This window comes from Odocoileus virginianus, unplaced genomic scaffold (genome assembly GCF_023699985.2).
Source record: "Odocoileus virginianus isolate 20LAN1187 ecotype Illinois unplaced genomic scaffold, Ovbor_1.2 Unplaced_Contig_3, whole genome shotgun sequence".
Classification (NCBI taxonomy): Eukaryota; Metazoa; Chordata; class Mammalia; order Artiodactyla; family Cervidae; genus Odocoileus; species Odocoileus virginianus.
Genome location: NW_027224320.1, coordinates 3,175,569 through 3,197,922, shown reverse-complemented (window position 1 = coordinate 3,197,922; position 22,354 = coordinate 3,175,569). Strand labels below are relative to the sequence as shown.

The 22,354-nt window shown below is 55.4% G+C and overlaps 1 protein-coding gene across 2 annotated transcripts in view; it reads right to left on the bottom strand.

Moving 5' to 3' along the window:
* FGD5 (FYVE, RhoGEF and PH domain containing 5) overlaps nucleotides 1-16,802 on the bottom strand; it is a 124,852-nt gene extending 108,050 nt beyond the window's left edge. The window contains exons 1-2 of one of the 2 annotated variants that reach the window (XM_070463539.1): nucleotides 16,604-16,802; nucleotides 2,721-5,259 (exon numbers count right to left, since the gene is read on the bottom strand). In XM_070463539.1, the coding sequence (XP_070319640.1) occupies nucleotides 2,721-5,259; nucleotides 16,604-16,616 (2,552 nt within the window). In that variant the 5' untranslated portion in view covers nucleotides 16,617-16,802. The remainder of the gene's footprint in view (nucleotides 1-2,720; nucleotides 5,260-16,603) is intronic. The other variant, XM_020872525.2, reaches the window with a different exon arrangement.
* Between the last annotated feature and the right edge of the window lie 5,552 nt (nucleotides 16,803-22,354).

Sequence of the window (22,354 nt, the reverse complement as noted above, 5' to 3'; positions counted from 1 at the left end):
AACACAGCAAGCAGGCGGGACACGGAAAGAATCAGCACCTTCTGGAGTATTCTACTCTGGTTTGGATGAAGGCAGCTTTTTTTATTTTTCTGGTTTTTTTTTTTTTTTTTTTTTGGACTAAGCAAAGATCAAGGCGGGCTTTCCAAGGGGCTCAGTGGTAAAGAATTCCCCTGCCAGTGCAGGTGACATGGGTTTGATCCCTGGTCTGTGAAGATCCCCTGGCGAAGGAAATGGCAACCCACTCCAGTCTTGCCTGGAAAATCCCATGAACAGAGGAGCCTGGCAGGCTACAGTCCATGGGGTCACAAAAGAGTCAGACATGACTGAGCAACTAAGTAGCAACAGATCAAGGCCACAGGCCCTTTGCATATGGCCAAGTAGCCTGCACACTGCACAATCCCACGGACACTATATAAAGACTAAAAGGTGAGTGTGAGCCTGGGGTGGGGCAGTGTGCAACCTGCACAACTAGACCCGGCATCCCTTAGCATCCTTCACAAAAACCGCTGAACCAAGAGTCAGGGAGTCAGGGTCCTGACACTGATTTCTCCACCAAGAGAGATCAGAGGCAAGTCTCTTTCCCTCTTCATGCCTCAGTTTCCTCCTCTGTAACAGGACCAAACGTAGTCAGAAGTTCCCTTCCAGCTCTGCAATTCTGTGATTCAACAGAAGCAGATTTCCATTTCCAAAGGACAGTCGTAGGAAAGAGGAAATGAACTCAGATGCCTGGCTGCTGGGGGAAGAGTCAGCAGGAGAGGGCAGGGATAGTGGAGGGGTTGGCTTTCACCTCGGTGGGGTGGGGACATGATGGGAAGCCGGCTTTTGGCTCAGACAGAAAGAAAAAACAGGAGGACCGAGCAACAGATGAGGCAGCTCTGGGAGATGGAGAGTTCCCTGGGGCCTGAAGAATTCAACTACAGACCAGGTTAGGAGAGAGACCTCTTAGACACGGGAAGTTAGCCCACACGCCCTGTGAGGCCCATCCCAACATGGAGATTCTGTTTCAAACTTTGGCTCTATTTCCCTCCCTGGTGGAGGGACACCACCAGGGTTGTGTGCACACGTGCTAAGTCACTTCAGTCCTGTCTGACTCTCTGCAAGCCTGTGGACTGCGGCCCTCCAGGCTCCTCCGTCCATGGGATTCTCCGGGCAAGACCACTGGAGTGGGTTCCCAGGCCCTTCTCCAGGGGATCTTCCCCGCCCAGGGACCAAACCTGAATCTCTTACATCTCCTGCATCGGCAGGCGGGTTCTTTACCACTTGGGAGGCTTCCCCCACACCCACCGGGGTTGGGTCTTGTCAAACTCCAGTGGACACTACTAATGCAGTGACCTCGTCTGCTTTTCTGCTCCCACCCCCTTTAAAGTGCGCACGTGCCCCCATTCTCCAAATTAAACTGGATCCCTCTAGCAGCACTGATGCCCCCCTCTGCTCCGAACCAGTTCACAGAAAGAACCAACTCATAGGCTTACCCAGACTCGGGGCAGGGAGAGAGGGAGACAGGGTGGGGAACCGTATGAAAAATTCAGGAGAAAAGTCACACAAACAGTCCTAGTGTCTACACTCCACAGACAGCTAATGCGAATCGCAAATCATTCTTATCTATTCATTACTGCAGGTCCCCTGGGAGTTCGGAGCAGCGACAGCCGTGCGGGGCTAGACTGAGGTACTGTACATTCCGGGAAAGACCCAGGCCTTCCCTGAAGATCACCACCATTCTGACTTTTCATTAATTCAGGTCAGGTGCCCCCGAGTGTGTAAGTGGTGGAGACTGAATTGCAGTGCCTTTAAGGTGCAAACGCGGTGCATAAGAAACAGCAAGACTTGGCAATTATCCCCCTGGGATGATCAATAAGGCCATTCAGTCAGTCTCGGGAAGGTGAGGTCAGAAAACCCCCACTGTTGTCAATAATTGCAGTGTTTCACTCTAACTCCCAAGGTGACCGAGTCCAAAAACCAAAAAAAAAAAAAAAAAATCAGCTTGGACGTACCTCTTAAAGACCTCTATTGAGAAATTTAGCTTAGGGCACCCTTAGCTCTTCAAACAATTTAAATAAATTGTCTTTTCTAGTTCCCTTGAATAGAGTGTATATTGACACAATAAAAAGGGATCAATCTCAATTTAGGGTATTTTCCTGATGGTGAAAGATATTTACTTTGGCAAGATTCCAGGCCCTTCCCTTTTGGTGACTTTCCCAGAGCAGAGTAGTAAAGCCATCTGCCTAGGAGATGAGAAATGTACCCCAAATAATAGCAAAACACATTCACTATATTTGGCACCTGAGACATTTTCAAATAGACTAGGTACTCCGATCTTTGCAAACACTCTGCCGAGAGGTAGCACGGATTCATTTCACAGGTGAAGAAACCAGGACTCGGAGAGGCAAAGCCACTCAGCCCACGTCACAAAGCTAGAGAGAGACAGAGCCAGAGGAGAAAAGGCCAGTCCGTTCTGACCACTATGCCCGCTTTCCAGCCTCCAGGACCTAACGTCTGATGATCTGAGGCGCTGATGCAACAAGAACAGAAATAGAGTGCAAAAGGAAAGTCATGTGCTAGATTCATCCCCAGACCACCCCTGCCCGAGTCCGTGGAAAAACCGTCTTCCACCAAACTGGCCCCTGGCACCACAAAGCTTGGGGACCGCCACCCTCGCCTAAGCCTGCCTCTTGGATGGTTACTGCCGCCGGCTGGCGAAAGGCAGGCCACGGTCACGGTACCTTTCCGCCTCCGGGTCGGCGCTCTGCGGCTTGCTCTCGAAGGCATTGAAGCTGCTCATGTCCACGTAGCCGTCGTTCTCGTTGGCCGTGGACAGGGCCCGGCTCTGGTCTTCAAACAGCTTGGTAAAAGTCCCGACCCGCGCGGGCCTCCGGGGCGGGATCTGGATGTTCTCGTAGTCCGAGTTCATGGCCGGGATGTTCTCGTAGTCCGAGGTGTCGGCGTTGGGGAACGAGATGGAGCGCGGCTTGGTGAGGGGCAGCGGCAGGAAGGGGGGGCGCGAGCGGTCCTCGAAGGACTCCACCCGGGACACCGTCCTGCTGAAGGGGACCCCCTTCCTCTTGCCCTCCCGGCAGAAGATGAGCGACGAGGGCGAGTCGCAAGCCCGGAGCTTGCCCGTCCGCGCCCGGAGCTGCGGCGAGTTGCTGAGGCTCCTGCGGTCCATCTCCAGGAGCCGGGCCGGCCCGTGGTAGCTGGACTCTGAGGACGACCTGGACGAGGACACGTTGACGTCCACGTGCACCTTGCTCTCCGTCTTCTTCTTGAACGTCAGCGCCAGGAACCGCTTGAAGGACGACTTCTTTTTCTTCTGCTTGTCCGGGGGCTCGCTCTCCACCAGGAGCGAGGGGGAGCTCTTGGTGATGGGCTTCTTGGTGATGCAGGCCAGGTCGAACGGGGGTGGGATGTCTACCATGGACGACGGGGTGGAGGTGCCGCTGGACGGCAGGTGGCTCCTCTGGGAGAAGCTGCCGGAGGAGCCGATGACACAGGGCAGGGACAAGTTGTCTTCCTTCCTCTTGATGCCGTGGCCGTCGAGGCCGCACGCCTCGGGCTCCCGATACAGGGACACGGGGATCTCCCGGCCCTCCACGGAGAATGATCGCGGATACAGCGTGAAGGCTCTGGGCTTTGCAGGCAGGGCCCTGCCGACATCCAGCGGCTTCCCTTCCAGCGACAGGACTGTCTTCCTCGCCTCCGCTGAGCCAGCTTCCGGCCCCATTTCTTCCGGGACCGTTTCTGGGACGTAGCCAGCCACCTTCCCGGAGTGGGGCCTGGCCCTCGCCATGACGTTCTTCCTGTCGATGGGGAGCAGGCCGCCCTCCGCGTCGGGACTCAGCTCCTCCGAGGCGGCCTGCGCTCCGGGTGTCTCCGCCTCCCCAGGGTCCGCCCCGCAGGGCAGGCCGACTCCCATCTCGTAGGGGTTGGCATCCTCGTCCTCGGGCAGGACCAGCACGTCCGGCACAGGGGGGTCCTCCTCCCCGGCGCCACCCTGCGCGGAGCCCCGCCGCTCACGCCCCTGCCCGGCCTCGGGGTCCCGCTCCGCGCGTTCTCCCGGCCCCGGCTCCTGTGCGGACTCGGAATAAGGAGGGTAGCTCTCGCTACAGAAAGAGGTGCTCTCGGTGGGGAAGAGCTCGTAGGGACGGGCCGAGAGAGGAGGCACGAGGTCGTCCACGCTGTCGCTCTCAAACGGGATGATGTGGCAGCTGTCCTCGGCCGCTTCATCCTGCACCGGGTCCTCGCCCTCCCGGGGGTCCTCCCCCACCTCCGCTTCTGCCGGGTCAGCGTTCTCATTCGGGCCAGCCGGCTCATCCTGCCCGCCGTGCTGGCCGCCATCACCCGCGGCATCTTCACACGCCTCCCGGGAGACGTCAGGGTCGTCTCTGGCCACCTCGGCCTCGGGGACACCCGTGGCCGACCCCTCGTCCTCTGGGGGCTCCTCGCCGGCATTCTCCCCCTCGTCCACACCGCGGTCCGGTTCTGCATCAGCCTCCTCGGGGGTCCCAGGGGCCCCGGGCTCCTCCTCGCCGACGGCCGCTGCATCCCCCACGACCTCGAGGTGCGCTGGGATGCCATCGCTCGGAGACTCCGCCCCTCCGTCTCCAAGCGCCCCGTCCTCCTGGCTGCAGGCGCTGTGTTCTTCCGCCAGCTTCTCCTCCTTCTCCTCACTCGTGAACGTCTGGTCCTCCGTCCCCGCGGCCCCGGCACAGTCTGCCCCCTCCGCGTCCTTGGGGGCGGGGGCGACGTCTCGGTCAGCCTGTCCACTCAGCACCGCCCAGGTCTCTGCAGCCGTGGGCCCCATGGGCCCCGCCGGCCCGCACCCCTCGCCCCGCTCCTGGCCCTCCTCCTCCTCCTCGCCGGCCTCCGGAGGCCCCGTGACTGTGCTCTCCACGCAGCCCGCATGCTTGGCTCCGTCCTCTCCCGCCGGAGCCCTGGGAGCCAGGATGTAATCCTCGTCGGCCTCGGACTCGGAGCATTCCGGGGTGGACCGGCGCTCTTCGCAGAGGCCCCTGTCTACGCAGGGCAGCTTCCCGTTGCTGCATTTGTTCAAGCTGTTGATCACGTAGACGCTGGCCCTCCACTCGCTGGGGGTGGCCAGCCGGGGCTTGGGGGCGATAGGGGGTTTCGGCCCCCTGGACATGGAGGAGTTGGGGCTGTGAAGGCTTTCAGGCCGGAGTGATGAGGAGCAGAATTTGGGTGGTGTCTGTGGCGTGAGGGAACTGGCAGCCTTCGGCTTGGGGGCGACTGGTGGTTTGGGTGAATCTGAAGGATAAAAACACAGACAAGAAGGGGAGAGAAAGTACAGTTACCTTTACTTCCACTCAAGAGTCTCCTACCTACCGTTTTCAAGAGAACACTGGAGCTGGCTTCCCAGCCCACGTGAACCCAACCTACCACCAACATCTTTAAAGTCTCGGTGCTCCTGCCCTAGATCGTGCCCGACTCTTACGGGACCCCATGGACTGTAGCCCACCGGGCTCCTCTCTCCATGGGATTTCCCAGGCAAGAACACCGGAGTGGGTTGCCATTTCCTTTCCCACTCCAGATTCATTCTGTAAACAACGAGAAGAGATCTTTCTTCTAAACACAGTCCGGCTAGCGGAACCCAAATGAATGACAGCCTGTGCTCCTCAGATAAAAGTGTCCACATCTCTGCACTCATTTGCTCAACAAGTACATAGTACATGCACGTGCCCAGGAGCCAATGAAGATCTTAACAGTCAGCATCCAGGCTGCCCTCAAGGAGCCCACAGTCTTTCTCCCATTAGTACAATCTACTGTCTCCACACACCTCACCGTAGATGGCAGTCTGCCAGGGCCAAGAAGAGAAGAACACCTCTGCTGAATACTCACAAATCGAATTAGGGAGACAAGCCTGACACAACAGGGACTTCTCTGCTGGTCCAGTGGTTAAGAATCCACCTTTTAAAGCAGGGGACTCAGGTTCCAATCCTTGGTCAGGCAACTAAGATCCCACAGGCCTTGGGGCAACTAAACCCGGACGTCACAACTACCACGCTCGAATCTGTGCTCCGCAGCAAGAGAAACCCGTGGGCTGCAGCTAGAAAAGGTCTGCATGCTGCAATGAAGACCCAGGGCAGCCCCCCCAAAAAAGAAGAAGAAGGCTAAGAGAACAACCAGAGCAGCTGCAGACTCTTGCAATATGATGACTGAGTACCACCTTCCCTCAAGAATGACACACCACCAGGCTTGGGGTGGTGACACGATTCTTCTGAGGGTCACCTCTGAACTCTACATGCCTCGAGGCTGGTGTCCAGCCAACTGCCCTGCGTCCAAACCTCACAGGGGAAATCACATGGTATTTTCCAACACGGGTCTCATCCCCTGTGGATGCTGAGGCTCTATCGGTCACGACAAAATGGAAGATGGACAATATGCACGTGTCATGGGGGTTAGGGAAGCAAGGGTGCTGCGGCTAGGAAAGACTGCTCAGAGGGGGTGAAACTGCAGCCCACTTTGGCAGGGTGGGAGGGACCCGGACAAGCGGGAGAGTCAAGGGTGGAATCGCCCACTTCCAAGTTCAGCATCTCTCCTGCCACAGCCAGCCCAGACCTTCACACCTGCGGCTGGGCTTCCGAGCCCCTGTCCACGCTGCAGACAGGTGAGGAATGGGGATTCCCAGGAATGCAATGCCGTCCTGCCATCTTCACTTCAGCACTGCCTGGCTGTCCACTGCCCAGGTTTAGGACGTGCACATCCCTGCTGCAGTCCAGTCTCAACTCCCAGTTCCATCCCCACTAAGCCTTGGGCGTGAAACTCTGATACAGAGCCGGCTCGGCATGTCAGTTCAGCTTGGGACAGAGAGAAGATGGAGCGGCTGGCCTGGAGGGCTGCCAGCAAACACCACCCCCTCTCATGGCATTCCTCCCAGCTCCATCTCTGACCTCAGTCATTTCTAATCCAGGGCAGACTGACAAATATAATGTGAGCCCCATTTATCATTACACACATAATTATTAATTTTCTCATAGCCATACTAAAGAGTAAAAGAAGAGAGAGGTGACACTCATTTTAACAATACATTTTTCAACTCAATATATCCCAGATATCACTTTGGACATTATCACATAATCAAGGAATCATGTTTGGATCAACATGTAATTGATACACAAAGCTCATTCAAAAGATATCCAACATTCTTTACGATGCTAAGTCCTCAAAATTTAAGGTATATTTCACACTTACAGCGTGTCACGACTCAGGCCAGCCCCGCCGCAGGGTGCTCAGGAGCACACAGGGGTGGTGGCTACAGTGGCAGCCAGCGCGGCTCCAGCTGACTTCAGCCCATCTCCATGGGGACTGTCCCGCTGGCCTCTCCATGTCAGTGTGTGTGTGTGTGTGTGTGTGTGTGTGTGTGTGCGCGCGCGTGCGTGTGTGTGTGTGCGTGCACATGTGCATGTATGTGTGTGTACACACGTGTGTATGTCTCTGTGCGCGTGTGTGGGCATGTGTGGGCGCGCACGTGTGTGTGCACACGTGTGTGCGCACGTGTGTGCGTGCGTGTATGTGCGTGTGTCTGCGTGCGTGTGTGTGTGCGCGCGTGTGCTAAGTTGATTCCATTGTGTCCAACTCTTTGTGACCCCATGCACTGTAGCCCACCAAGGTCCTCTGTCTAGGGGATTCTCCAGCCAAGAATACTGAAGTGGGAAGCCATTCCCTTCTCCAGGGGATCTTCCCGATCCAGGGATCGAACCTGGGTCTCCTGCACTGCAGATTCTTGACCCTCTGAGCCACCAGGGAAGCCCCCATTTCAGTATATCTGAGGCCAAAGTCAGTGTCATCTCCCCCAGCTGGCACAGCTATGAAAAATTCAGCTGAGGGGCCCCAAAGGAAATAAAAAAAGGCCCTGGATACCAATAATACAGGGTTATAAAGCCCACGCACTCTGTTCCTGGAAGGGCCTGACTCCAAAGCCTTTACTTGTGTGCGGCACATAAATCTAATGAACTTACTGGTGTGGTTTCCCAGGGCACAGCTAGTTGGGAGGGGCAGTGAGACAGGGACACCGTCAGTTTTAAGATGTGGCAGCTGACAGCAAGAACGGGAGGGAAGAGGCCGAGCGGCCGAGACTTTAAAGGCTTGGGACTTCTCCTGTGGACAGATCGGCCATGAAAAATGTTGTCGCTCCCACCCCGCCCCATCCTTCCTGCAATCAAGCTATTGATCTTGTGGGCACCATCTCCTTGGAAAAAGGTTACAGTGGGCGTCTGAGGCGTGATCCAGCAAGAAAATGCCTTCCCCACGGGAGCCCCAAGGAGTGACAAGTACCCAGCATCCACGTCCTGCTCCCCGCTCTGGAGTTCAGGGCGTTTCACCCCCTTCTCCTCTGAGGTCCAAGGATGGCAGAGTCAGAAGGGCCCTGCCCGACCCCTCACTGAGAGGAGACCGAGGCGCAGGCAGGGCGGGGGACCGGCGGGGGACTCAGCGAGACCAGGGCAGGGCCTCTGCAGAACGGAGTCTCTCGCTTCCTGGTCCAGTAAAGACAGGAACCCCTGCTTTCACCCTTTTGCCATCAAGCATTTCTTTGATGGGATCCCCGGTGGCTCAGCGGTAAAGAATCCGCCGGCCAGTGCAGGAGACGCAGGTTCAATTCCCGGGTCTGGGAGATCCCCTGGAGGAGAAGATGGCAACTCACTCCAGTGTTCTTTGGCTGGAAAATTTCATGAACAGAGGGGCCTGAGTGGCCTTCACGAGTCCACGGGGTCGTGAAGAGTCAGATGCAACTGAGCATCTCTTCCACAAAGCAGACTCAGGGCTCCCGGCTTCGAGTGAAGCAGAGAAAGGCAAAACGCAGGGAGACTGAGGCCAGAGAGGCCCGGGACAGCGAACCAAGGGAGAAATTCCCATAAGGCTGAGTCAGGATGGAGTGAATGACTGGCTTTCCTTCGCTCCCATCCAGCTCTCTTTAATGCCGGTCCACTGCATCAGAATTGATGAAGCACCTAGTATTTTCCAGGCCCTCGTCCAGACTCTCCGCATACATCAATAAACATAACAAAGAGCACATACATCCTCCAACGGTGGGAGATGAGCGATAAGAAGCCTAAGTTTGTTATCCATCATATGTTAGATGATCATGAAGTTCACAGGAAAAGATCAGGAGTTAGGAGTTTGGAGGAAAGATGAGGAGTTTGCAACTTCAGACAGACAGACCAGGACGGGTCTCAATGAGAGGATGTCAGAAAAAGGTGAGGGGAGTCAGGACTCCCCCGGCGTGTCCAAGGACGTCTGAGCGGTGGGAAGGGAGGGAGGCCGCGAAGGAGGGACAGGAGACGAGGGCAGAGGGGTCCTGGGGAGAGTGTAGATGACAGCCCGGCCCCGAGCAGAAGGCCAAGCCCACTCCAGCTAGTGTGCTGAAAGCGGCATGCTGAGCATGAAATCAGGGAGGCCGGGGAGGGGGCACCTGAGATAATGATGCAGGCCAGAGAGGATGGCGGCTTGGACCAGGCTGCAGCGGAGGAAGTGATCAAAAAAAGAAAAAGAGAAAGATCAGATTCTGAATTTGAATGTAGGGCTGGTGGGATTTACAGACGGTTCGGATGTGGGGTGTGAGAGAAAGAATAATCACGGGCAACGCGAAGGCTTTGAGTCAGAGCAACCGGCAGGGTGAGGTTGCCAGCAGCTGAACCCGGGAAGGCTGCCGGTGTCGCGGGAGGAAACCAGAGCTTCGATGTGTGCCTGTTGCGTCCAAGTTCCCCATCACAGCCCTGGAAGGAGCTGTCGGCGGGCTCTTGGATGGACCAGCCTGGGTTCCTGGGAGTGGATGGCAGCCATCACAGAGACGGGATTAGGACGCGAGCCGGGTGAAATCACCAAGGGACCGCGTGGGGGGCAGAGACGAGAGCGGAGCCCGGGATGGAGCCCCACCGGCCCCAAGGACACGAGAAGGAGCCGGCGAAGGAGACGGGACGCGGGAGGCGAGAAGAGGAAGGGGGCGGCTCCCAGCTCTCCTCCCTCCCAAGGAGGAACCACACAGGGCCCCTGCGCGCAGGGCCGGGCGACCTGGGTCTCAGACCAGTGCTGCCCAGAGAAGGCCCAGGGGACAGATACACCAGGGTGCATGCTGAGGGACGGGGACAACTTTCATAATAAAAAAAAAATGAAGTTGGATATGATCCGGCAATCCTACGCCTGCGCATCTATCTGGAGAAAACCTAATTCAAAAAGATACATGCACCACAACATTCACTGCAGCACTAGCTACAACCGCTAAGACGTGGAAGTAACCTAAGAGGGGTGGATAACGAAGCTGTGGTGCGTATATACAATGGAATATTACTCAACCGAAAAAAGGGATGAAATCATGCAATCCACAGCAACATGGATGGGCCTAGAGACCAGCAAACCGCGTGAAGTAAGTCGGACAGGAAGAGGGAAATACTCTGTGACATCCAGATCTAAGCTTCCCTGCGGCTCGCCTGGTAAGGAATCCACCTGCAATGCGGGACACCTGGATTCGATGGAGAAGGGAAAGGCTACCCACTCCAGTATTTGGGCCTGGAGAATTGAGTCCACGGGGTCGCAGAGTCAGACACAGCTGAGCAACTTTCACTTTCACACTTTCCTCTAAATCTAAAAAAATGATACAAATGAACTTATTTACAAAACAGAAACAGATTCACAGATTTAGGAAAGACATTTATGACTATGGTGGGGGGGGAGGTGGGGGAGGAATAAATTAAGAATTTGGAATTAAGAGAGACACTGGGCTGGAAGAAGCACAAGCTGGAATCAAGATTGTCTTGAGAAATATCAATAACCTCAGATATGCAGATGACACCACCCTTATGGCAGAAAGTGAAAGAAGAACTAAAGAGCCTCTTGATGAAAGTAAAAGAGGAGAGTGAAAAAGTTGGCTTAAAACTCAACATTTAAAAACCGAAGATCATGGCATCTGGTCCCATCACTTCATGGGAAATAGATGGGGAAACTGGAAACAATGGCTGACTTTATTTTTCGGGGCTCCAAAATCACTACAGATGGTGATTGCAGCCATGAAATTAAAAGATGCTTACTCCTTGGAAGGAAAGTTATGAACAACCTAGAAGCATATTAAAAAGCAGAGACATTACTTTGCCAACAAAGGTCTGTCCAGTCAAGGCTATGGTTTTTCCAGTCATCATGTATGGATGTGAGAGTTGGATGGTGAAGAAAGCTGAGCACCGAAGAACTGATGCTTTTGAACTGTGGTGTTGGAAAAGACTCTTGAGAGTCCCTTGGACTGCAAGGAGATCCAACCAGTCCATCCTAAAGGAGATCAGTCCTGGGTGTTCACTGGAAGGACTGATGTTGAAGCCTAAACATCCAATACTTTGGCCACCTCACGCGGAGAGCTGACTCATTGGAAAAGACCCTGATGCTGGGAAAGATTGAGGGCAGGAGGAGAAGGGGACAACAGAGGATGAGATGGTTGGATGGCATCACCAACTCGATGGACATGGGTTTGGGTGGACTCCGGGAGTTGGTGATGGACAGGGAGGCCTGGCGTGCTGCGGTTCATGGGGTCACAAAGAGTCAGACACGACTGAGCGACTGAACTGAACTACTATATATAAGAAAGATAATCAACAAGGACCTCCTGTACAGCATAGGGAAATCTACTCGAGATTCTATAATAACCTATATGGGAAGAGAGTCTGAAAAGAATACACACACACACACACACACACACACACACACACACACACATATATACACGAACATGTGCAGTCGCTTCAATCACGTCTGATTCTTTGCGACCCATGAAGCCTGCCAGGCTCCTTTGTACATGGGATTCTCCAGGCAAGAATAGTGGATTGGGTTGCCAGGCCCTCCTCCATAGGGTTTTTCCGACTCAGGGATCAAACCATGTCTCCTATGTCTCAGGCAGATTCTTTACCCGCTGATATTCCATATATATATTTATATACACACACATATATATACATGGTTGGTCAAAGATGTTATGAAAAAACATGAACAAATTTTTTTGCCAACCCAATATATATATAACAGAATCATTTTGCTGTACACAAAACACAAAACTGTAAATCAACTATGCTCCAAAATAAAATAAAAATTAAAAAAAAAAGAAACAAGGTTAGGTGTTCCAGGCAGAAGGCATAGAAAGTACAAAGGCCCAGAGGCAGTTAGATGCAAGGCCTTTGGAAGCATGACCAAGAGTCCAGTTTGGCTGAGCTTTAGAACATGGCGAGGATGGATTAATAACAGGATAAATCAGAGTAGGGGCTTCCTCCTCTGGACTCAGTGTAACTTTCTGACTCTCTAGAACCCAGTAGTCATGTATGGATGTGAGAGGTGGACCATATACAAGGCTGAGTGCCAAAGAATGGATACTTTCGAACTGTGGTGCTGGAGAAGACTCTTGAGAGTCCTGTGGGCTGCAAAGAGACCCACCCAGTCTATCCTAAAGGAGATCGACCCTGAATATTCCCTGGAAGGACAGATGCCGAAGCTGAAGCTCCAACACTTGGGCCATCTGATGTGACAATCCGACTCATCAGAAAAGACACTGAAGCTGGGAAAGACTGAGGGCAGGAGGAGAAGGGGGTGACAGAGTATAACATGGTTGGACGTTATCACTGACTCAGTGGACGTGAGTCTGAGCAAACCTCAGGAGATGGTGAAAGACAGGGAAGCCTGGCGTGCTGCAGTCCATGGGGTCGCAGAGTCGGACACGACCGAGCAAGTGAACAACCACAGCATGAACCGAGCATGGATGGACCTTCTCTCTCCCCGAAACACACAGCCTGGGGGGGCACACCCTCACCACCCTGAGGTACCAACACCGAAGACCTCCTGGCAACGTGCTACCCATGAGGATGACCTGAATGCAGAATACCCTGTGAGTCGAGATGCCAAGAGTTAGCTGAGGGCGGGGGTGGGGAGCCACAGTGACAGGAGGAAGAGATTTTTCACAGCCTCTGGAGATAGAAATCATCCGCAGCCAGCCAGTCCCCTGGTACCAGTTTATATTTTCTCTCTCTATTTTAATTAAATATCTGCCACTCACACATTCATGCTGCTGGTAGCCATTCCCTTCTCCAGGGGATCTTCCCAACCCAGGGATCGAACCCAGATCTCCCACATTGCAGGCAGATTCTTTACCAGCTGAGCCACAAGGGAAGCCCAAGAATACTAGAGTGGGTAGCCTATCCCTTCTCCAGGGGATCTTCCCAACCCACGGATCGAACCCAGGTCTCGCACATGGCCAGCAGATTCTTCACCAGCTGAGCCACAAGGGAAGCCCAAGAATACTGGAGTGGGTAGCCTATCCCTTCTCCAGGGGATCTTCCTGACCCAACGGAATCAAACCGGGGTCTCCTGCATTGCAGGCGGATTCTTTACCAGCTGAGCTATCAGGGAAGCCTCCCTTGTCAGCTATGCAGAGGTTAAATGAGAAGAGGTACTTGGAGGAGCACTGGACTGGGAGTCGGGGCTCTGATCTCCATGGCCGCCTCTGCCGTGAGTTGAAGGGGCACCTTGGGCAAGACCCCTCCTTTCCCTGAGCCTCAGTTTCCACATCTGCAGGGTGAGGGGACCGCACCGAACAGTCAGTAAGTGCCTTCTCCTCTGGCTGGCGACAGTCTTTTAACCTTGTGGCTTTTCTGAAGACGTCCCCTGACATCCCCAACTTGGGCCCCTGCGTCTGCTGCAGCTGCAGTTCACCATTCTCCCCTGGAACTCTCACAACCATATGCTCCAAGAGTAATTATCTTCCAATTTCACCTTCCAATTGCATCTTAATTTACATTTCATTCCTGGATGCCTGCTGGAATGTCCAAGTCAAGCCTGATGATTTCTAATGAGGCTGCAGTTAGAGGAGTCCAGCGACCCATGGCGGGTGTGGGACCCACGACCCACGTGGGAAAGGCATGGCTGGGACAGACCTGACTCCAACCTCAGCTCCGCACACATCAGCTGTGTGATCTCAGGCACGTCACTGTGCCTCTCTGAGCCTCAGTTTCTTTCTAGATAAAATGGAAGAAATACCCTGCTTTTCTCATAATGCTGTTGTTCAAGGCAACGATGTTTGTTCAAGGCAAAAAACCCACATAAGGTACCTAACAAAGTCAACTGGCAGACATTTCCTGACCACCTACTATGTGTTATGCACCGGATAAATAAAGCAGGCTCTCAAGCTGGACAGTCTGTTTCACCCCTGTCTCAGCTCCTTATTAGGTCAGTAACCACAAAATCTCTGCAGCTCAATTTTCCCATCGATAAAATGAGGATGGCAACAGTACTCAGGATGAGGTTACTGTGAAAACCGAACTGATACAAGTATAAAAGACTAAAGAGCAGCATCTGGTTCAATATTAACTAGTAATCTGTTGGTTATGTATAATATGATGGGGGCTTCCCAGGTGGCCCCGTGGTAAAGAATTCGTTTGCAGTGCAGGACAGTTGGGTTCGATCTCTGGGTCAGGAAGATCCCTGGAGGAGGAAATGGCAACCCACTTGGGTATTCTTGCCTGGGAAATCCCATGGACAGAGGAGCCTGGCGGGCTACAGTCCATGGGGTCACAAAGAGTCGGTCGGATACGACCTGGGAACTAAATAACAACAACGTAAGGTGACAGACACCGTGCTAGGCCGCTGACAAGCTCTGTTTAATTATGAGACCTTAACAACAAAGTTCTTATTATCCCCATTTTCAAGATGAAGAAATAGACATTGAGAAGTTAACCAACCTGCTCAAGGTCAAATAACTAGGCATACGCTGGTTATGGGGTTCAGTCCCACGAGTATGAACCACGCGGCTGCATGATCAAGACATTCAGAGCCAAGCTCATACATATCATTATGTGAGGTCTATGACTGCCATCACACAGAAAAAGTAACCAGATTTACGCTAGACGCAAATTACAGGATGCTGGAACCCAAGAGCAGTAAGTGCTGAGATTTTATGGGACTTAACCTGCCGCTCGCTAAGCGTTTTCTGGCTCACTCCAAACCCTGGAGTCTCCGAGAATAGAGGGCTTGCCCGAGTCTCGTGCAGGGAAACGTGGGAAAACCGCACAGGGCTCTCACCATTGTTTTCCAGCAAATTTTATTAGGCGTGTAGGAAAGACTTAGCCTGGCTCTGTCCGCGCTAGATCTAGCAGCAGGCCACCTCCTTCCTAGAAGGAGGGGGCTGGCTGGGCACTGGGACCCTGCCCCGGTCTTCTCTCCACTCCTGCAAAGTGGCACCCCGCCCCCACCCCAGCCCCTACCCCGCGACCAACACTCAAGCAGGTGTGTCCACGCCCGGCTGTGGGGACACAGGGAGGCGGCCACCGCGTTCCTGAGCCCCCAAGTGTCTCCTTTGTCAGATCGATGAGCCAAACGTCTCCCACCCGCACCTCACTCCTCAGACAAAGATTTTATTCATTAAAAACACTTGAGAAAGGAAAAGCCCACAACGCACAGACGCGCACACACACACACACACACACACACACACGCTTTTTTACACCCACCCAAGGCAGCAGGATATGGTTCTAAGACAGCCAAAATGGTGGCTTCCTGTTTCTTTAGGGATGTGTGTTTTGGAGTTCGGATTCGGACAAGGGTGTTGGTCGGGGAGGGAGCTGCCTTCTGCTAAATTCTATGAGAAAAAAAAAAAATATGAAAAGAGCGATAATCGCTCCTTGGCAGGCAAGTGAAGTTAGCTGGGACGGCTGCCTCCTCGTCAACTCGCCTCTTGGAGGCAACTTTCTGCCCTCCCCGCGGAGGAGTCAGGACCCCGGGGAACTGGGGTCCAGGCACCGCCCATCTCTGGGTTTCAGTCAGTAAGTCTGTTAAATGGCAGTCCTCGGAGGGGATCGCTCTGTACCGTCGAACGCATTCGGGATTTCACGGACGCCCCGGGCGGGCAGAGGCAGATTCTCAGGGCAGAGACGCGAGGGTTGGGAGGGAACGCCGTCCCCTGGGCGTTCGGTCCCGCCCGCGAGGCACAAAGCGGGGCCCCGGGCCAGGGCCCCGCAGGGGATGGGGGCGCGCCGCTGCGGGGGACGGGGGCGGGGTGTGATCATTTAGGACTTTTTAATTCCAAAGGAGAGCGAGCTCCAAGTCTGGGCAGGCGGGGGGGGGGGGGGGGGTCCAGGAGAGGGAGAGGCGCGAGAAGCCGCCAAGGGCGCGCCGCGCACGAGTGAGGGACCAGGCATACATAGACCCTGGCGTGGGGAAAAACGCAGACGGATCCGGGGGCCAAGAGGGCCTCGGGGGCCAGCGAGAGCCTGAAGGGGACCCCAAGGAGCAGGAGGGAGGATTCAGGGGCGCTACCAAGTCGCTTTTGCGAAGGGAGCGTCTTTCCCCGTCGCGAGGGGACCCCCAAGCCGCGGGCCCCGGTGGGAGCCGGAGGCGGCCTATCGGGGGTCGGGGTGCGGCCTCGCCGACACCGAGGGGGCGCCCCCGAGGTGGGGCGTCCCAGACGGGACTGAGAGCCCCCCGACGCTCTCAGCCTCCTCAGGACCCGCCCGTCCCTCAGCCCAGGCGGAAGGTCGGGGGGTTTCTGGGCAGCTCGCTCCGGAGAGCCAGGCGGGCTCCAACTTGGAGCGCCGGACGGGGCCCCTTGGCGCGCGTGCCCCGCGGAGCCTCCTACCTGCTCTGTTCATCTTCCAGCGCGCGGAGCCCGGGGCCGCCCGTCGGTGCCTCGGTCCGTCCGAGCGCGAGTCCGCGCGCCGCCTCACTCCATGGCCGCCCCGCGGGGCCCGCACCCCCCCGGCGCCTGCCCCGCCCCCGGCGCGCGCCGGACTCCGCGCGGCGCGCAGGGCCAGTGGGGGCGCGGGGCGCGGGCCTCCGGGGCTGGGCGGGGCCGGGGAGCGGAGCGGGTGCGCGGTCGGGGCGCGGGGGGCGGCGGCGCGCTCACTCCGGCCGCGGCGCGGCGCGCGGGGCCGGGGGGGCGCGAGCCTAGGGGGGCGGGGCCGGGGGCGCGGGCGCGCGGGCGGGGGCGGGGGCCGGGCCGGCGCGGGGCGTCGTGTCCGCTCCGGGCGCCCGGCTCCGCGCGCGCTGCGCTCTGGCCGCCGGGCCTCTGCCGGTGCCGAGGCTGCGGCCGCTGCGCCTCCGCCCACTCCGAGACGTTTCCTCCCGCTCGCCGAGAGGAAGGCTTTTTAAATTTCTCCTTTCTGCTCCGTCAGGGATCCAGGGAGCCGAGGGGCGAGGCGTCCCCGCGCACATTTAAAGGGGCCGTGGCGTGGGGCCTCGGGGAGCTGCGCGAGGTTCCAGGGAGTAGGACGGGGGCGTGGTGAAGCGGCGAGTTGGGCTTCTAGGGGGGTCCCTTCGCCCAGCGGACCATCTGTCACTTGATTTTCAACCTCAGGCATTCATTCATTCAGTCCCAGGCCCAGCCCTGTGCCGTGCTGGGCGCAGAACAAGACAACCCAAAATTCTTGCCCCTCGTGGAGCTTAGATGGGAGGTCTGTGGCAACACAAGACAAATAAGCAGTAAACATTTCAGAGAGTTACGAGTGCCTTGAGGGAGATAAACCAGGGACGTGGGGGCAGAACAGGAGCGCGCGAAGTGAGCCGATCAGCGCTGTAATTTTAAAAGTGCGAATTCTTAGGGCCCTCCCCAGACTTACTGACCCAGAAATCCCCTGGTAAGAAATCCTTCTGATGCCAGCTAGCTTGACAACCTCTGGAGGACAGAACAGGTGATCAAGGAAGGCCTCCCCGAGGCAGTGACTTGGAAAAGGAGACCCTGTAAGCAGGACCTTTGTCTGCTCGGCGCAAACCGGTCAGCACGTCGCTGGGACCCGGGCCTGGCGCTGGCAGACGTGGATGACGCAAGCCTTTACCCTTGAGCCCCTGTCGGACTGGCCACGCAAACATAGGCAATTCTGCTTCCCTGGACGAGCGCTGGTATGAGGACAGGTGTGCACGGGAACTTGGGGGAGCTTAGAGGTGACCCCTGAATGAAGTGGGTACCAAAAAAAAAAAAACCTTTAAGATGGAGGGAGTAGCTTGGGCACAGACTTAGAGGTGTGAGAAGGTACCACCTGATGGGAGAGCCGGGAGGGGTTCAGCGAGGCAGGGTGAAAGGGACGCAGCATCTGTTAAGAGGCACAGACAGTGGGGTGTTTTGAATGTCATACCAAGGCTTCCTTCTATCAGCTGTTCAAAGCTGTCTCGTATATAACTGGCAGTCAACCCTTACGGAGCACCTACTGTGTGCCCGGCAAAGTGTTAAGGTCTGTATCTGCATGCTGACTCATTTAAGTTGCCCCACAACCTTATGAAGCTGGTAGCAAAACTTCCCATGTTACATTTGAGGAAAAGGAGTGAGCTAAGAGTTAAAATGAGCTTGTCTGACGGTTCTTGCCCTGGTTGCTCCATGTCTGCATCTCCGGGGCCCAGCTCAAGCTGTGGCTTGGTCATGGAGTAGTTTGGCTGTGAGCCTTCCGTGTGCCAGAGTGCAGGCCAGCGGCAACCCCAGTGCTCTGTGGAAGGAGCTCGGGGGTGGGGCAGCTTGGCAATTTAGCAGGCTTTCCTGGTGGCTCAGAAGGTAAAGAATCCACCTGCAATGCAGGAGACCTGAGTTCAATCCCTGGGTGGGGAAGATCCCCTGGAGAAGGGAACAGCTACCCACTCCAGTATTCTGTCCTGGAGAATCCCATGGGAGAGGAGCCTGGCGGGCTACAGTCCATAAGGTCACAGGAGTTGGACACAACTTAGCAACTAAACCACCAACCACCAGGCAGTTTAGCCAGTGTATCCACTATGTCCCTTCCTGTCCCTCGCGGGGCGTAAAGGCCCAGAAATGACCCCTTGCCAGGGTGACGGCTCCAGAGCATGGGCTGTGTCTGCTCTGCTGACCCCTGTAGCTCTGGCGTCTAATACAGAACCCAGCACTTAGTAGGTCCTCACAAGATATGTGTTGTCCACAGAAGTAAAGGCCTGGGACAGAGGTTCAGACAGTTGTTTGGGATTTTCTGGGACTGAAAATGGCAGAGGCTAGGATTTTTGTGACTTTGACCAGCTGTGCCGGAAGCTTGCTTGTGAGGAGGCAGAATTCCAAATGCACATGAAGCTTTTTGCAGCCGTGGCTGTCCCCCCGAACCTAGATGCCTGTGGCCCAGCCTGTGGTCCCCAGAGAACCATAGATGAAACACCTCACTGCTCTGAGCGACGTCCATGGAGCCCTGCGCAGCATTCACGTGCTTCTCAAGAATGCAGAGTTTCAGACCCCAGCCCAGCCCCACTGAACCACAGCCTGCATTTTAACAAGCTCTCCAGGGCATCTGTTCATCCCTCTGGAGCAACCCTGCCCTGGATAACTCAATCCGTTACCTTTTGACCAGATGTGCTGCCAAAGTCCAGAGAAGTAGAGAAGACTTCCCCACGTTCTCATCGCAGAGACAACTTAATTCTCTGACCTCTGTCTCCTTATTAATACATTATCAGAAGGTGGGCAGGTTTCTGGAAATCTGGGGGCCAGCACCCAGCAGAACCCCAGGTGCATATTGTTGCTTAGTCGCTCGGTCCTGTCTGGCTCTTTGTGACCCCGTGGACTGTAGCTCGCCAGGCTCCCCTGCCCATGGGATGCTCCAGGCAAGAATACCGGAGCTGTATACCAACAATGGGTTGCCATTTCCTCCTCCAGGGGACCTTCCTGACCCAGGGATCAAACCCAAGTCTTCCTGCGTTGCAGGCGGATTTTTTACTGCTGACCCACCAGGGAAGACCGCTGGTGCATATTAGGTGCTCACTCAAATATACATAACCTGTATGAAGGGGTGATTTGAATTGTTTCATGAGCCAGTTGATGCCTAACACACAGAAGGTGTTCAGTGCACACATAGTGAAGACAGGAATCAATACATGTTTCTCCCAGTCACGATAAAAAATCTTAGGTAGTGTTTTCACACTCACCAAGCACGTTCATACACCTAGTCAGGTCTGTGGGTTTGTTTTTCCCATCTTTTAACCCCACAGTACAGAATCAGATGATGCACACTTTCAGGCAAGGGTTCCAGGGTGTACCTCCCTGTTTCTCTAGATTCAGAAATGAATTTGACCTTTTTAAAGGACTTATTCGCCTCTGAACTGCCACAGAGTCCTTAAGCCTCTGGCCTTTTGTGGGGAAATTCTTTTGCCTCTGAAATCGGAAAGTGATGGCAGACTTTGTGTTACTTAAGACAGGCTGTTCGTAAACTTTATGGATCCCTGTGTGGAAGCAGTGGAGGTGATGGAGGTGCTGAGGTGTGATGGAGGTGAAGGAGGTGGCGGGGGGAGGTGGCTGGGAGTAGCTGTGAAAGTGATAGCGAGGGTGGAAGGCGTGATGTCGTGGTGTTGCAGGAGGAGGTGATGGACGTGGTGGTCCAGAGGGAGGGAGGTGTCCACTTGAATATGGGTGCAGAGGAGGGAGTGGCCCAATCACTGTGATATTTGATGCAAGAGGAAAATATGTTTTAAAAGCTGAGATCGTCTCTGAGAACTAGCAGTAAAACCCAAAGAACCAAGGACCCCCCCAGGCAGGAGCAGAGGGCTCAGCTAACCCAGTCAATGGCCCACTTACCCTTCGCTGTAGGGCCTGCGGAAGGGAGAAGGGAGGGCAGGAAGAGACCTTGGTGCTTGGCTAAGACCTTGTCACGACTGTTGAATTTGGGATTTGAGACTAAGCAAAGTCTACTTTAAAAAGATCATAGCACCGCGGGCAGTTGGGGGGGAAAAAAACCCCAACAACCCAGGTCTGAACTTGTTTAGCTGAGACCGCACGGTGGTGTGGAGTGATGGGCTGTGAAGCTGAAATGCTTAGTGCTTTGTTTGCTTTTCCTAATACGAGAAAATGGATGGGAGAGACCAGAGGGCTCTGCAAACATCCGGAGCTAATACTGGTGACTGGACTTGCTTAGTCCGCGTGGAACCGAGCCATAACCGCTCTCGGAGCTCAGGAGTGGGGGTAAATGCCGTGTGGCGGTGACGACCACCCTCGCTCTGGTTTTGAGCCTTTCACGCACATATTCTTCCCAGGAACCCTGTAAAGCGTTTCTTATCTGTCCATTTCACGCATGGGAAAACTGAGGCCCAGGCTGGCGAACTGACCGGCCCTTCCGGTCCAGCCAGAACTCCCACCAGCTTCACCCTGAGAATGTGTTCTTAACTATCAGGCTGTACTGCTTTCTCTGTGACGGGCACAAAGGCTGCCGAGACTTCACATTTTGGGAACCGTTCATCATTTTACTTCCTCCTCTCAGCAGACGTGAGCCACCCACGGTAGGTGTTATGCCCACTTGACAGGCTGGGAAACTGAGGCCCAGCGGGAAAAATATGGTGAGCCAGGGGGTTCCAAAACTGGGAGCCACACCCACTGACCTCCAAGGCCCAAGTCGGGACACCGTGATGCCCTGCACACGACTTAGGTGGCCGTAGATGGAGACCACTGAAATCCAGCTCCTCGCTCCCGCCTGCCTGCAGCCTCGGCCAAGGTCAGAGCCAGCTCTGAAGCTGGGTGTGCAGAAACAGGGAGCACCCATGCGGTGAGATCTCCAGGGCCCAGCGTCCCGGACCGGCGGTAGGGCGTGGTGGTCGGGAGCCACGCCGGAGTGACCTGGGGGGAGGGCAGGTCCCAGCCTCAGCGTCCCCTCGGATAGCTGGTATTTGCCGAGCGCTTACTTGGTGCACGCAGTAAGTGGCACTAGTGGTAAGGAACCTGCCTGCCACTGCAGGAGACACAGGAGATGCGGGTTCGATTCCTGGGTCCGGAAGATCCCTTGGAGGAGGGCATGGCAACCACTCCAGGATTCTGGCCTGGAGAATCCCGTGGACAGAGGAGCCCGGGGCTACAGTCCATGGGGTCGCACAGACTCGGACATGGCTGAAGCGACTTTGCACGCACGCACCTAAGTCTCTTTACTTATTTGGTGTCTCAGTAGCTCATTTACTTCTCTTAACAAGCCTATGAAGCAGGCAATGTTATGACCCCTGGGTTACGCAGGAGGCCCCCAAGGCACAGAGAGGCTGAGGCGTTCGCCCGAGGATGCGCAGCCAGTGAGTCGTGGGGACTGCGCCCTGGCGCACGGGCCGGCTTTCTTACCCGCTTCTGCCACCCTGTCAAGGACATGATGATGGTGTCTGGTCGTAAAAGGAGATAAATTATCAAACCATTCAGGAGCGGGGAAGGGGAGACGGGAGGTGCTCCAGAAATGATCATTAATCATTTAGAACACATACGACATAGTTGGTGTCCAAATGCTTCCAAACAAAGTACTCGGGGAACGGGGGGCAGGCACACCCCACAATCAGCACCAAAGAGAGATGGGAGAGAGCGTTTATTGAGCAGCCTCTGTATACCGGGACGGGTGAGAGGGAGCAACGCGAGGGCCACCGGGAGCATGGGGGGGGGACCGGGGCC